We start from the raw sequence: 15,170 nt of genomic DNA on the forward strand, positions 1-15,170 counted from the left end.
CCCCGCACTCGCCACCTGCCCCAGGGCTGTAGAGGAGCCGGCTTGCCGTGTGAGCGGGATCCACTCCGGCCTTGGCCCTCAGATGCGTGCTTTGAACCGTGGGCGCGTCTTCGGAGTCTGGAGAGCCAGGTGGTTAGACCCAGGTCCCCGGGCCCTGTGTCAGGGCCCAGGGCCTCAGTTGAGCCCCACCCCCCCGTTCCTCTGTCCCTGTGCGGGGGAGTGAAGTGCACCCCACCCCCCAGCAGGTGTGAACTTGCATTCTAAAGGTTAGCCCAGTGAGTCTCCGTGACCAAGCTCTGTGTGTGTGGTGGGGGGTGGGGGTGTCTCCAGGTAGAGCCCCGGTTCCTCCCTTGTGCTTCACTTTTCTCCCTGGGGTCTGGGGCAGGGAAGCCCACGAAGGGGTGCATTTGCAGTGGCTCACCACCTGCCCTTTGAGCGGCACTCATCTTCAGGCCTGAGTGTAGCTGTCGAGACAGGAAGGCTGGTGGCAGCCCCCCGCCCCAGAGCAGGCATTTGTGTTGCGGCTCTCGGCCTCCCTCGTGTGGGGTCCAGGCTCCCGTGCAGTGCTCTGCTCAGACTCGCTGTCCAGGAACCCTGCTGTCCCCTGTCCTTGGCCAGGGACAGTGAGCGTGGCTCCAGAGGGCCTGTAGAGTCGGCCCCGCCAAGGGCAGGCAGCCTTCCTTGGCTTGTGTCCTGCCAAATTTGCGTCTCGCAGATGGCCGTGTTCTCGTTTGCCCGCTCCCTTCGGTTCCTCCCCGCCCCCTCCCGCCCCCGTTTCAGGGGCGATGAGATAGTGGCCAGACCCCAAATAATTAGTTAAAACTTAGTACCGAGGCACATCCCAGTGTGCAGACTTGCCCTGAGGCGCAGCTCTTTTGCCTTGGGGCCACATCCAGTGGCTCTGCGCTCAGGGATCACTCCTGGCAGTCTCCGGAACCGAGTGCGGTGCCAGGACTCAAACCTGGGTCAGCCGCATGCAAGGCCAGAAAGCCCTTCCCGCGGAGTTGTGCCGGCCCTGCGGCACAGCTGTTTGCGTAGGCCTCTCCCCGCCTCTGCCCCTAGAGGTCCTCCTGTGCTCTCCCCGGCGCCTGAGGCCGGCGTTCAAGGTCTCCGGTGGCCTTCAGGGGTGCCGCAGTGCTCCTTCTCCCTCCTGCTGGAGAAAAACCTGCTGTGACTAGACGGCCAGTTCCTCTCCTTCAGAACCCCGTGTCGGGAGCGCCCCTGCTGCATGTTGCTCTGAGTCCACTCTCCCCTCAGAAAGTGACCTGCTGCCCGGCGCTGCTGCCTGGGTGCTTGTCTTGGTGCTCCAGAGAGCCCGAGAGCACAGAGCCTGGGGGCAGCACTGAGGCTGAGCTGGCGGGGAGTGTCTGTCCTGCGGAGGAGTCGGGGTCAGACTTCGGGGTGACGGAGACGGCGCCCTGCCCGAGGAGCCCTCCCCTTTTCCTAGCAGAGGTGGCCGGCCCCGGAGCCGGGCTCCACAGACACAGCCTCTGGGTGTTCTTCCTGCGCTAGGGGCCCTATTTGGAGGGGGTCCCCCCGACACCCTCGAGGGGCTGTTTCTGCTGGGGCCCACAAATGGCATGGAACTGAGAAGCCGCCTAGACACTGAGACTATATTGCATAATGATTCCCCCCCTCCACACACACACACACACACACACACACACACACACATGCACATGCTGCTTTCGTATGGATCTGAGTGCTTGGCCCTTTGTGCCAGCCGTCGTCAGACTAGATGCGACCCAGCAGCCCACGGCACCCCCACACCTCCTACTGCGGGTGTCCTGGCCCCTACCTTCCTGCGGTCCTTGAGACCTGTGGGGATTCCAGCAGCATTTAGAGCCCTAAGAGGGTTGGGAAGAGTGGAACAAGGAAGTCACAGAGGGAGGGAGCACTTGGTCTGTTCTCTGACCTCCGGCCGGCCCGACACGGCAGGATTTTGCAGGTTTTGCTATTAAACTGCTTTCCCCCAGTAGGGCACAGGACTGCAGAACGGTGGGGGAACAGGAAGAAGATTAAATTAATCTCAGTGTGCTGAGCTTGGCAGGGGGTGAGATTGTGTTTGGTCATTCCAGAAATAGTCCAAAGTCCTCTGTTACTGAAGCAGATGGTGACGTGTTAGCCTGGAAGATGACTGCAGCATAAAATACTGTAAGCCTTTGTATGTTCACAAAGTCCCCCCGCCCCCTTGGATGCCTGTCACAGTGGAGAAGAACAGTCTCTGATGTCACAGTTAAAGGGTGCTGTTTCTTGTTTTGCTGGTTGGGAAGGAAAAAAAGGGTCTCTTAATAATGTTGTCATCCCCTCCCCCTCACCACCCCTCCTTAAAAAAAAAAAATTCCCAAACTTCTTGGCTTCCCAGAATCAGTTTTGGCTCAGCTCCTGAGCTGGTGAACGTTGTTTGTCCACTGCTGGTCACTGGCCCCCCTTCGGGTGCACCTCTCAGGGCCACCTCCCTGGATATTTTTGGTCTTTGGATTTGTTGTTGTTGTGTTTTGGGGCCACACCCACAGTGCACCAGGCCTAGGGATCTAACTCTGTTTTAAGGGATCACTCCTGGTGGGGCTCAGGGGCCCATAGGGGGGCTGGGCATCAACCTGGGTCGACCCCTGCATGGAAAACACCTTACCCGATGTGCCATTGCTCCCACCCCTGCCTGCCTTCCTGTTTGAGAGGCTCCAGCCTCATCGCCTCATTCTGTGCTGCTCCCTGCCCACTTCCCGGGGTTATTCTCTCTCTCACACCACCTGTGGACTGATGCCACCTTTAACCCAGCAGTTCCTAAAAGAAGGGAACATCATTTCTTTACAACAGGCTAGCTGTGAAACACAGCCCAGTGCTGTGTGTGACACACTAAAAATGATCAGTACGTTGGTTAAAAGTCTTTCACGAAATTCTTTATAAGGGCCTGGAGTGATAGTAGGGCACTTGCCTTGCACTCGGCTGACCCGGCTTCAGTCCTCAGCACGTACGGTCAGTACCCTGAGCCCAACGGAAGTGATGCCTGAGCACAGAGCCAGGAGTAGGCCCTGAGCGTCACTGGGTGTGGCTCCAAAACAAACAACACTCCAGCGCTGCCCGGAGTGAACCCTGAGTGTAGAGCCCAGGAGTAGGCTCTGAGCAACTCTAATGATGCCATTCCGACAGGTCTGTCTGCTGAAGGAAGAACTCCAAATAATGATAGTGAGTTTCCTGTCGAAAATGGAATGTAATTAAAGTAAGGAAAGAGTAAGGTGAAAATCATCTGCCACACAGGCAGAGGGGGAGTGGGAGAGGGGGTATGCTGGGGTTCTTGGTGGTGGAACATGTGCACTGGTGAAGGGATGGGTGTTTGAGCAGAGTATGACTGAGACTCGATCCTGAAAGCCCTGTACCTGTTCTCACGGTGTCTCAATTTAAAAATAAATAAAAATAAAATAAGCTCTGAGGTGTGCCCCCCCCCAAGAAAAAAGACTATTAGGCATTTCTTCTGGAGTCACCCACTGTGAAGTGTGGAATCTTCCCCTGGAGGGATGGGTGGGATGCTGGGGATTGTCCTTGGGTTGACCCTTGGGTGCAGGGTCAGCTGCATGCAAGGCAAACACCTTTCCTGCTATGTTCTGGCCTAAACGTTCTCTTTCGTTTGTTGTTTATTTTGGAGCCACACCCAGTGATGCTCAGGGCTTACTCCTGGCTCTGTGCTCAGGAATCACTTCTGTTGGGCTCAGGGTACTGACCATATGTGCTGAGGATTGAACTCCGGTCAGCCGAGTGCAAGGCAGGTGCCCTACTCTCACTCCAGACCCTCATTAAGAATTTCATGAAATGTGTGGCATGTATTTCCTGAGGCTCTTCCCCTTTTCTCTGTAGAAGCGCATGTTCTTTTGAGTGCATTTTCTTTTCTCTTAATAAAATTTCTCCCTAAAAGTCCATTTTCTATGAAGATGCTCTCATGCCAGTTAAAGATCGCAAATCTCACCACAAAATAGTAATTTATAGTGACTGTTTTGAGTATGAAGAAGTAAAAATGTTTTACTCCCTAATTCGGAGTCTAGTGTTTCGTAAACATAGAAAAATTATTTTTCTCTTGGGTTTTGTTTTGTTTGGGGGGTGCTTTTTTTGGGGAGGGTCACACCAGGCCGTACGTGGGCTATTCTGGGCTCTGGGCTCAGGGCTCATTCCCCAGACTGCTGAAGGGGGATATGGGGTGTCCACGGGGCGAGGGGGCATGTCAGTGGACGGATGGGGGGAGGATGTCCGTGAGAGGGTGGGGAGGGCATCTGGCGGGGCATCAGAGTGGACACGTAGCTGATGCTTGGCAGCGGCCTGACTGGGAGCCGCTCGGTACTGCCCGCCGGACAGGGCACCTGTGTGTCTTAACAGTGGCCTCAGCTCAGTGGTTCTTCGGGATGGTGTTGGCGTTGGGGCTTCCCCCCCAGGTTTCTTTAATTCCTGGAATTTAGTTCAGTTCTCTTAACGTTTCGCAGGATGTTAAAATCTAATCCATCTCCAGGCTCCGGTTAGCTTTCTCGCCCCGGGCCCCACCACACCCAAGCCCTCTGCCCAGTTCCGGCTCTCGTCTTTATTGGAAATATCACCTGGATTTTATTTTTCTCCCTTGAAGTGTTACCTCGTGCAGCTCACTGTGGATCACGGCCTTAATTCCTCCTCCATTTAACCTGGCTAAACTTACCAGGGCCAGGAGAGAGTTCCCGGTCAGCGCAGGGCTGCCTGCGTCGAGGCCCGGCTTCAGTCCCCGACAGAAGAGGAAAGAACCTTCCACCATGCACTGGGTGGTCTCAAGGCGTGGGTGTCCCCCAAGACCTCCCGAGGACCGGGACCCAGACGGGCCTGCCTGCTTCGCACCTGTGTGGCTCCCCCAGCAGAGGGCGCACGTGGAGCCCCTGCCGGTCTGCTCGCGGGTTCTGACCACTGTGCTTGTGTTTTCCTGCTTCCTTTGTACAGAGACAGGGCAGGGCATTGTTCATGCACTGACCGACCTCAGCAGCCCCGGCATGACCTCAGGGAACGGAAACTCTGCCTCCAGCATCACCGGCACTGCCCCCCAGAATGGTGAGAATAAACCACCACAGGCCATTGTGAAACCCCAAATCCTGACGCATGTTATCGAAGGGTTTGTGATCCAGGAGGGGGCGGAGCCTTTCCCGGTACGGACTACTTCTTTTCCCCTCTTTTTTTTTTTTAAGTATATTTCAGATGTGTATTAGACTATTTTTACATTTCCATGTAAATTTCCAGGAATGTGATCCGTTTGCTCTTGTTGATTTTCCCCTCCAGGATGTCAGGGCTTGCTGCTTTCTGGGATTGTGGCAGGGGTCAGTGATTGGGGTGATGGCGGCCCCTCCCCACATGCACCAGAAGGTCGCACAGACCCTGTGCTTTCCCCCTCTGCGCATGTGCGATTCTTTGGGTAGAAGGGGGTTCGCACTGGGGTGCCCAGGACAAGATGATGCACTCTGGGAAATGAGACCGCATTCTGCCTTGAGGGCCACACCCTCTGAATGGCAGAACTCTGACAGTTAGAACAAGGGGAATCTGTGGAACAGACCTCTCAGGAGGTGTGGGCAACGAGAATGGGGTGGCCGCCTGCAGCTGCGTTTCTGGGGACAGACAGAAAGCCTCAGAAGAGGAAGAGTGACAGCCAGGGGTGCTTCAAAAAGGACCCGCCAAGGGTCTCCAGTGAAAGCATCAGTCCAAAGGGAATCTGAAGGAGCCAAGAAGTTGGTTTATCAGGACAAAGCCCAAGCCGATTCTTGAGCCAGGGGACAGGTGGGCCTGCCCCGTGGGAGAGGGGAGCCAAGCCAGGCCCGCCTGTTTGTGGGATGCCATCTGCCTTTTGCTCATTCTTGGCACCCATGAGTGGTTTGGCTAATCAGCAGAAAACTTGGAGCATCATCCGCAGCGATGGGTGAACTAGCTGCTCTTCAAAAAGTGCCAAAAAATGCCAAAGGCAGGGGCCAGAGGGATAGTAGAGTGGGTAAGGCTCTTGCCTTGCACACAGCTGACTCCAGTTTGATCTCTGGCATTCCCCAAGCACTGCCAGGAGTGATTACTAAGTGCAGTGCCAGGAGTAACCCCTGAGCATTGCTGGGTGTGGCCCCCAAAAAACAAACAATAACAACAACGAAAAAAAGGCCAGAGGCAAACAGGTCCTTGTCCTCTCTCCAGAGGTCACTCAAGGCTGATGGTCTGGACATTGACCTGGAGCGTTTCACTCTGAGCAGCTCTGGGCTGTCAGCCTCCGCTGGGATGGGTGCTGATGGACCACAGCCCCGCTGTACGCTAGCCTCCAGTCTGCCCGCGCGGGGGCCGCAGAGAGACCTCACCTGGCACTGGCAGCCAGAGGGCATTTGCTCTCTGTCTGAAGCCCGCCTTCTCCTGCTCCCCGCCACGGCAGCCTCGAGGTCCGGGGAGGGTGGGGAGCAGCGGCAAGACAGAAGCCTGCTGGGAGGATGGGGCGCACGGGCACACGCCAGCCCCATTCCTCCTGCATGCCGAGTGAGCACTGGGCTCAGACTCTGGCGAGAGTGGCCGCTGTCCTGAGCGCCAGGCTGTCCTCTGGTGCTGAACTGAAGTCATCCCTGTGACGGGAACCGGGTGCTTGGGTGCCCCTGGGCATCTGGCCTCAGGGCCCCAGGGATGATGAACTCGGGGCTGGCTTTGGTGCTGGGGTGCTTTGTACATGTGTTGATGATGCGACTAAAGAGCAGAGAACCATCCCCTGCCCGCGCCTCATGGCCTCCGTGTCCCTCTGTCCTCCAGGTGGGACGTTCGTCCCTGCTGGTGGGGAATCTCAAGAAGAAGTATGCACAGGGGTTCTTGCCTGAGAAACTTCCCCAGCAGGACCACACCACCACCACTGACTCCGAGATGGAGGAGCCCTATCTGCAAGGTGAGTTCCTCGGACCCGGGGTCTGGCGGGAGTCTGAGCACTGCAGCCTCGCCAGCATTTCCCCGTTCCCGGGAAACAGGCGGAGGCCCACCCTTTAGGGACTGCTTGTCCCCGGCCTCTGCAGCCAGGCCTCTCCAGGAGCTGTTCCTCCCCGTGCCTCACCGGCAGGCTGGACAGTGACTGGGGGAGCTCTGCCTTCGCGGCCTCAGGCGCCATGCTCCTGCCTGTCACAGCCATGTCCAAGGGCAGGCGCATCCCGTGGGCCAGGTGCTAGCAGGCATCCTGCTCTCACCCAGAGCCAGCGGTCAGGATGGGTGCTGACACTCATCTGCCTGGGCTTTGCCTCAGATCCACGTTGCTGCAAAGGAAATCTGTCAGGGGGCACCCCCCCCCCCCGCCCGCCCCTGCTACACTGGGGCAGGGACAGGGAACCCAACTCCTTGGAATCAGAGGCCAGGCAGTTGGGCATTTCCCATTCTACCCGTGTGGTGGGCGGGGGGTATGCCCAGCCATGCTCAGGCCATTAGTGATCGCTGCGGTATCCGGGACCATACGTGGTGCCGCGTATTGCAGCAGGATTGGCTGTACGCTCGCTCCGGCCCAACAGTTGGGCGGTTTCCAAGCTGAACTGTTGCTGGGAGTCACGTCTGTGGGCACAGAACAGGGTGTCCCCTGGGGGGGGCTGGCAGTGCTGTGACAAAGGCTCATTCTCCCCTTACATTTCCGCTGCCTTTCAGAATCCAAAGAGGAGGGTACCCCCCTCAAACTCAAGTGTGAGCTCTGTGGCCGGGTGGACTTTGCCTACAAGTTCAAGCGTTCCAAGCGCTTCTGTTCCATGGCTTGTGCAAAGAGGTGAGTGGTTTCAGTGCGGCCCGGGCCTCCCCCTCCCTTCAGAGCTGTGCCTCTGCCCTGCTCTGGGCACAGTCCACCCAGCAGGCCCTCCCGTGGCTTCCCCAGCTTCCTGTGCCGGCTGGCCAGCAGGTCCAGCACTGGCGCCACGTGGCTGCAGGCACACCCAGAAGCAGGGCCCTAGTCCTAGGGCCCCCTGCCCACCCCAGCCCTTCTTGTGCCTTGGGGTAGGGGACTCCCCACCAGCTCTGGCCAGGGCCACTGCGCTAATGGCCTTCCCTCTGAACCCCCAGCTTAAAAGGCCTGTGAGAATAGGAGGGCCCAGCATGGTTTGTCTCGAGCTGCTCTGTGTGCTACCAGCTGACGGGCACGTCACCTGATGTCCAGAATCCTCCTGTGAGGCAGGACTGGCCCTGGGATACATCAGGAGCCAGAGGCACAAAGGAGAAGCGAACGTGCCTGATGTCAGAGACCTGGGATTCGGCTCCTGGCAGTGAAGACCTAGGTGGTCTTTGTACCAAGGTGGAGGGGCAGCTGACCTTGAAGTCCTGCCCTCTGATCACAGAGGAAACCTCTAGGGCTCCTCAGGCAGAGGTGTCCATGTGCCAGCTGGAGTAAGGCCCTTGTCAGCCTTCCCAGAGACTCGTCAGGACCACCTCTGTGGAGCTGTGCCAGGCTCTGTCCGGCAGGATGCGGGGGTCCTGGCACGGCTGTGGATCAGCTGGAACCATAGTCAGAAACAGCATGTGCTGCCCAGAGCCACCATGCTGGTGATGGACACAGGACTGGGAAGGACAGGTGGGCTTTGCCGGGGGCCCACACACCTCTGACTGCTCTGACTCCCCTTGTTCTCCGACTCTGGCAGGTACAATGTGGGGTGCACCAAGCGAGTGGGTCTTTTCCACTCTGACCGAAGTAAGCTGCAGAAGGCGGCAACCACAACCCACAACCGCCGCCGTGCCAGCAAAGCCAGTCTGCCAACACTTACCAAGGACACCAAGAAGCAGGTGAGTGGGCTGTGGGCCAAAGCTCAGTCCTCACCACTCTAGCCTCCCTTCTCCGGGCGCCCAGGACACCCCCGCCCCTCCGACTCAGGCCGCCAGTCTGCCCCCTGAAGCCCCAGCAGCACTCGGGATGTCCCTGTCCCGACCTGCCCTGACATGACCCCTTCCTGCCAGTCTTCTGGGGCCCTGGATCCGGCCTTCCCTGCCTGGCCCCGGGAAGAGACAGGTTGTTCTGGTTCCCTCCTGTCTGTCTCTTCTGGAAGGCTGCAAGTAACACCTCCCCCTGCCCTTGCTACCTCCTTGAGCAGGAACCCACTGGGTCTGCCACAGTCTCCTCTGCTCGAGACACAGAGGCGCCAACTTGCCCTAAAGCAGACTTTCCCGAACTCCCTGGGTTTGCTGCCTCGGTTTTCTCGGCACACTCTGCAAATCAGAGATCGGCCTTCTTCAAGAGAACAAAGCACCTGCCCCATTGCCCAGAAGCTGCTACGCCCCCTTCCCTGGACCCAGTGCCCCTGGGGGTAGAGCCTTCCAGTATGCAAAAGCTCTGCCCTGAGGGAACCCACAGCCTGCCTGAAGTTTCAGAATATTAACTGTGTTTTATTGCTGCTGAGTGTTGGGGTTATCAACGTCTTTAAAAAGAGAGCTGGAGGGGGGCTGGAGATAGCACAGCTGGGGTAGGGGGTAGGGCGTTTGCCTTGCACATGGCCGGCCGGCTGACCTGGGTTAGATCCCCAGCATCCCATATGGTTCCCTGAGCACAGCCAGGAGTAATTCCTGAGTGCAGAGCCAGGAGCAACCCCTGTGCATCACCAGGTGTGACCCATAAAGAAAAAAAATAAAAGAGGGCAGGAGGGAGAGATGGTGTAGAGGTGCTCGCCTTTCCTGCAGCAGCCCCCAGCTCAGTCCAGGGCCTGGCATATGTCCCCGGAGCACCACCAGCGTGACCTCTGAGCACAGAGCCACGAATAGTCTCTGAGCACTGTTAGATGTGGCTTAGACACCCAACCCCTACACGCCCTTCTGGAAAAAAAAAAAAGTTGATGGAAAAAATGGCATGTGTTACAAAATATTCACATGCCACTTCAGGTGATTCATAGGCCTCCCCTGAGACCCAGACACCTGGTTAAATTTCAATGACAAGAAATGACACACATGCTACGTGACTGCCGTGCCCGCTCCTAGGGAAGGAGGCAGCTTGGAAACCGCGTCCTGATGCAGGGATCCAGTGACATAGCGGGGTGGTGGGCCAGGTCGAAGGGGAGCAACCCCGACAGGCTTGCCTTGGCCCATCACTTGGCCTCCTTGATTGATGTTCCAATCCTGAGGAAGCCTCTCCTCTCCCCGCAGCCCACAGGCGCTGTACCCCTCTCAGTCACGGCCGCGCTGCAGTTAACACACAGCCAGGAGGACTCCAGCCGTTGCTCAGATAACTCGAGCTATGAGGAACCCTTGTCACCCATCTCGGCCAGCTCATCCACCTCCCGCCGGCGACAAGGCCAGCGGGACCTGGAGCTCCCTGACATGCACATGCGGGACCTGGTGGGCATGGGCCACCACTTCCTCCCGAGCGAGCCCACCAAATGGAACGTAGAAGACGTCTATGAATTCATTCGCTCTCTGCCAGGTAAGGCCTGGGGAGTTCCGGGAAAGAGGAGGGAGGGACCCAGGGACCTGACCAGTCAGTCGGCAACTTAGGAATTGAGGTGCAGAGATGAAGATGAGGTTTCTGCCTCTGAGAACGTAGAACACAAACTTGAAGGAACTGTCTGCAGCTGAGTCTCTTCGCGTGCTGACACAGGGGCAGTCTGAGTGATCCTGGCATTAGCTGATCCCCCAGGGCAGGTGGGATGGTAGACTTCTGCCAAGGAGAACATCAGAATGAGGAAAATTTTATCTCCGAGGGAGAGCCCATGCCTTGCATGTGAGGCCCTGGGTTCAGTCCCTGGCACTGCTGAAAAAGAAGAAAATTTGGAGTAACAGTTGCCAGCTGTAGTGTGTGTACCAAGAAGAAGCCTGGACATCGATACATGAACGTCCGTGAGGAGTATTGGGCCTCATCCCCCGTACGGGAGGAGCAATGGGGGTTGGAGGGCAGGAGTCTAGAACTGAACCTTGAGAGCAAAACCTCCCGTCATTCTCGGGCGCTTTCGGGGCGTCCTCACGGCTTCTTCCAAGCACCTGTCGGGATCAGGGTCGATGGCAGCCACCGTGTGACAGCGGAGGTGGGTCTAGGGGTCAGGAAACTCGGGTCAGACTGGCCCCAGATCCTGCTCTGCACTCGATCCTGTGCAGTTCTTACCTGCTGCTGCATCCCCAGTTGCTGGGGCCGGGCATTTGGGCAGTTCTGCCGCACACTGTCTGGGGAAGTTGGGACTAAGATAGACGCTAAGGCTGACGCCATCCAGAGGCTCCTTCCAAGGGGCCCGCTCATGGGGTTGTCATGTTCCCGGTGACTGTTGACACGAGGCCTCGCTCTTCCCAGGTGGGCGCCTGACGAGGGAGTCCGTCCCCCCGCAGGCACGGGCCACAGTGTGTGTCCTTGGGGACCCAAACTCAGCGTCCCGGTGACTGAGACGCCTGACTGTCGGGAGCAGCAGGGGTTATGGGACCCCAGTTTCCCTTTGGAAACAGCCTCAGAGCCCACCGTCACCCTGTGTCTGAACTCTCACAGCACAGATCCCTGGTCGAGGCGCCGTGGGCCCAGGACTCAGTCTGAAGCCGGAGGGAGCCCGGGGGCAGCGTACCCTTCTCTCTCTGCAGCCCTTGAGCTGGCAGGAGAGCCGGTGGGCCACTGCTGCCCGCACGGGCGTTCAGGGAGGGGCCACTGCGCAGCCCGCTCTGAAGCCGGAGGGGCTGTCGGTGTTTCACCCTGTCCCGTGAAAGGCCGCTGAGCTTCAGAGAAGATGGATGCTCAGCCACTTCCTGCTTTTTGGGTTTTTCTGGGTTTTGTTTTTGCTTTTTGGGTCACACCCAGTGATGTATAGGGGTTACTCCTGGCTTTACACTCAGGAATTATTCCTGGTGGGGATCAGGGGACCATATGGGATGCTGGGAATCAAACCCGGATCTGCTGTGCAAGGCAAACGCCCTACCCGCTGTGCTATGGCTCCAGCCCCTCCTGCTTTTTTTGTTTTTTTTTACCTCTGATGCTTCTGGTCCGAGCCAGCCATGTTTCTGCCAGTGTTGATCTTTGTGGACTTCTGTGAATCCTGATGCAGTTCACTCCATTAGACCAAAAAAAAAAAATAAACCTAACCAAAAATATCTTTTGAGATGAGTTTCCTATACACGGGGCTGCTTCTCAAGTGGAAGCAGCGCCCTTAATAGCCTCAAGCCCCGGGCCCCATCCCAGCATCGCATGGGGCATGCCCCCTGCCCCCCAACTTGGCCTGGCAGGAGCCAGCAGTGCTGCTGTGGGTGCCCCAAACAAGAGCAATAAAGAGTCAGAGTCCCCACTTGAAGCGAGAGGCTGAGACAAGCCTAGAGAACCCTCGGCCTTTTGTGTGGCAGTTCCTTGAGAAGTAGCACATTCAATTTTCCTCACGACTTACTAATAAAAGACTTTTGTCACACACCCCATTTCAATGTCGTTAAACATAGTTTAGGTAGGAAATATTGGTGAGGAGAGACAAGAGTCCAGTAAAGAAAGAAAAATTACGTGCCCCCCCCATAGCTTAGCTGGGGTGTGGGTGAGTTGAACCCCACTTGAAGAGCCGCCACTTGCCACAGGTTTCTTGACAAAATGGATTTTTTTTTTTTTTTGGCCAAGGGTATCACACCTAGCAGTACTCAAGGATTGCTCCTGGCTTTTGTGCTCAGGAATTACTCCTGGCAGTGCTCCAGGGACCGTATGTGATGCTGGGGATTGATCCCTGGTCTACCATGTGCAAAGCAAACACCTACCTACCGTGCAGTCGCTCTGGCTGCAGATGTGGTGGGAGGGGTGTTGTTGTTTTGGATTTGGGGCCATACCTGGTGATGTTCAGGCTTAACTCCTGCCTCTGAGCTCAGGAATCACTCCTAACTGGATTCGGTCTTTGCCTAGAAACTTTTTCTACCTTTATTTTTTTTCCTTTTTTAAACCTTTAGCATCATTTTGCCATCTTAAGTGAGGGATTTTAAAAGCCAACAAATTCTAGCTCCGTTACCTTGAGCAGTTTTCCTGCACCTTCTCACTAACCCCTCACTTGACCTGAGCAGCAGTGAGAAGCCTGTGGGCCCCGTCTGGGTCCTGGTCTCTGCTCGGTGCCTCATTCCTTGTCTTGGCCCCCTGCCTCGTCCCCTCCCGCAGCAGCAGCAAAGCTAGGAGTTCTGCCTTAGAGACCGCCACCCCCATTCGCCACCTGCGGCCTCTTTATAAGCACCGGCGTTTCCTGGCGCTGAGAGACTGCTCCAGTGCCCCGCAGAGAGTGGGGTGTCTTATTGGGGGGGCGGCTCTGCGTGGAGATGGCCCTGGAGCTGCCCACACACGGCAGGGCTCCAGACGGCATCTCGGTTAGTTCCTCTCCAGGCGGGGTCTGCTCCTCACCACCTGGCAGCTCTCGTCCCAGAGAGCAGGGTGCCAGCTGCCGTGCCCTTGGAGGGGGCCCCCGGGAGTCCTTTGCTGTCACACGCTTCTCCAGCCCGGGGCAGGTCCGCTCGGCTCCCTGGGCAGCAAGTCTGGACTGGTCTGTGCCGAGCAGGAGCCGGCAGGGGCTGCGGCTCTGGCACACGCCGGAGACCGGGAGGTGAGGGGCGGTTCTGACCGACTGACCGTGTCTCCGGCACTGTCCCTCGCAGGCTGCCAGGAGATCGCAGAGGAGTTCCGGGCCCAGGAGATCGACGGGCAGGCCCTGCTGCTGCTCAAGGAGGACCATCTGATGAGCGCCATGAACATCAAGCTGGGGCCCGCCCTGAAGATCTACGCGCGCATCAACATGCTCAAGGACTCCTAGGCCGCGAGCAGGCCTGGCCGGGGCGCTTCGGCCCCCTGCAGAGCCAGACAGACATTCCTGAGGGGCCCCCGAGGGGGCCGATAGGATAGCTGGAGGGAAGGGGCTCTCCCCCCACCCCCGGGTGCGGCCAGTGGCAGGAGGTGAGGAGGCCTCTCCCCAGAGGCTCTCAGGGGCCTTCCCCCCGCGGGAGGGAGAGGCAGGTGGTGCCGGAGATGGGGCTTTGCGCTTGTAAATACTGACAGCACTGGCTTCTCCAAAGCCCCACTACTCTCGCCCCGCTCCCTTCTCCCTCTCTGTCCCCCACTCTCCAGGGGGTTTATGGTCAGGGCTCCCCAACCTGAGTTGGGTCACTTCCCAGGGCAGCCGTCGGGCCTCGCAAGCGGCCTGGGAGCCCTTGCCCGCCTGCCTTCCTCCCGCTCCGCTCTCCAGGCCCGGCTGGCTCCTGGGGACCAGCTTCTCCCGCTCGAGCCTGTCTCGGAGGCAGGGGCTCGCTCCTCCCCTCTGCTGGCGGAGAGAGAGAAGCTGGGCCCGGCGGGGCCCGCCTGCTGGCCCAGACGCCTTAACTGTGTGTGACTGTGTGACTGACTGGGGCCTGGCTCAGGCGAGGCCCAGGGCCGCTAGGCATCTCCAGGTGTTTTGTAGCAAACAGCCACTTAGTGCTTTGTCCTGGACTCCACTCGGCCTCAGGAGGGGAGCGGGGAGGAGGAAGGACAGACAGACAGACAGAGACGCGGCGGTGAGCGCACAGAGGCGCGAGCAGAGAGGCTTTCCTTCCCAGCCCTCAGCATGTCTCCGAAGCCCCTTCCCTGCTGCCGGCCGCTGCCCGCCCTGGGGCCTGGCTCGGGCCCCAGAGAACGCCCAGGGGAGAGGAGCAGGAGTGCCCCTGGGGCCCGGCCCTCGCAGGGCGCTGGGCAGGAAAGGGGCGCGCCCTTTCTCAGCCTGTCCTGCTCTCCACTCGACCCCACTCCCGCAAGCAGGGTTGGAAATGAAGGACTTTTTTAACCTTTTGTTTTTGTTTTTTCAAAATAAAACTGTAAAATCTATTCTCCTTGTGTTTCTTGGGGCTGCCTTTCACCCGGAGGGGGAGGGGTGGCCGGCTCACTGGGCCCTCCAGACTCCCGGGAGAGGAGCCAGCCTCGCCACGCCCCCAGTCAGCGTCCTGCCCCTGGGAGGGCACAGCTCGCTCTGCACACATAGCAGGTTTGGGTGCCGGGAGGGATCCGAATGTGGCCTGGAAGTAGGGCCCTTCCTTGCTCATTTGAGGCCCTGGGTTTGGTTCCCTCAAATCCAGGAGAAGTGGGAGAAGAAGCCCTAAGGGGCTGGAGAGGGTACAATGGGTCATTGGGTTGGGCACTTAACCTGCCCAACCCAGGTTGGATTTCCCCACCTCTTACTGCCTGCAGCCCAGCCAGGAGTGACCCCTGAGTGCAGAGCCAGGAGGAAGCCCTGAGGCACCGCTTGGGTGTGGCCCTCATTTTTTTTTTT

General features: G+C 58.1%; 1 protein-coding gene across 6 annotated transcripts in view; it reads left to right on the forward strand.

Moving 5' to 3' along the window:
* The window catches only part of PHC2 (polyhomeotic homolog 2), a 124,434-nt gene extending 109,706 nt beyond the window's left edge, over positions 1 to 14,728 (forward strand). For all 6 annotated transcript variants that reach the window (XM_055140339.1, XM_004614272.2, XM_055140338.1 and 3 more), the window contains 6 exons: positions 4,948 to 5,150; positions 6,766 to 6,895; positions 7,633 to 7,747; positions 8,610 to 8,751; positions 10,099 to 10,375; positions 13,531 to 14,728. In XM_055140339.1, the coding sequence (XP_054996314.1) occupies positions 4,948 to 5,150; positions 6,766 to 6,895; positions 7,633 to 7,747; positions 8,610 to 8,751; positions 10,099 to 10,375; positions 13,531 to 13,685 (1,022 nt within the window). In that variant the 3' untranslated portion in view covers positions 13,686 to 14,728. The remainder of the gene's footprint in view (positions 1 to 4,947; positions 5,151 to 6,765; positions 6,896 to 7,632; positions 7,748 to 8,609; positions 8,752 to 10,098; positions 10,376 to 13,530) is intronic.
* Positions 14,729 to 15,170: the final 442 nt, after the last annotated feature.

Source organism: Sorex araneus, chromosome 5 (assembly GCF_027595985.1).
Source record: "Sorex araneus isolate mSorAra2 chromosome 5, mSorAra2.pri, whole genome shotgun sequence".
NCBI lineage: Eukaryota > Metazoa > Chordata > Mammalia > Eulipotyphla > Soricidae > Sorex > Sorex araneus.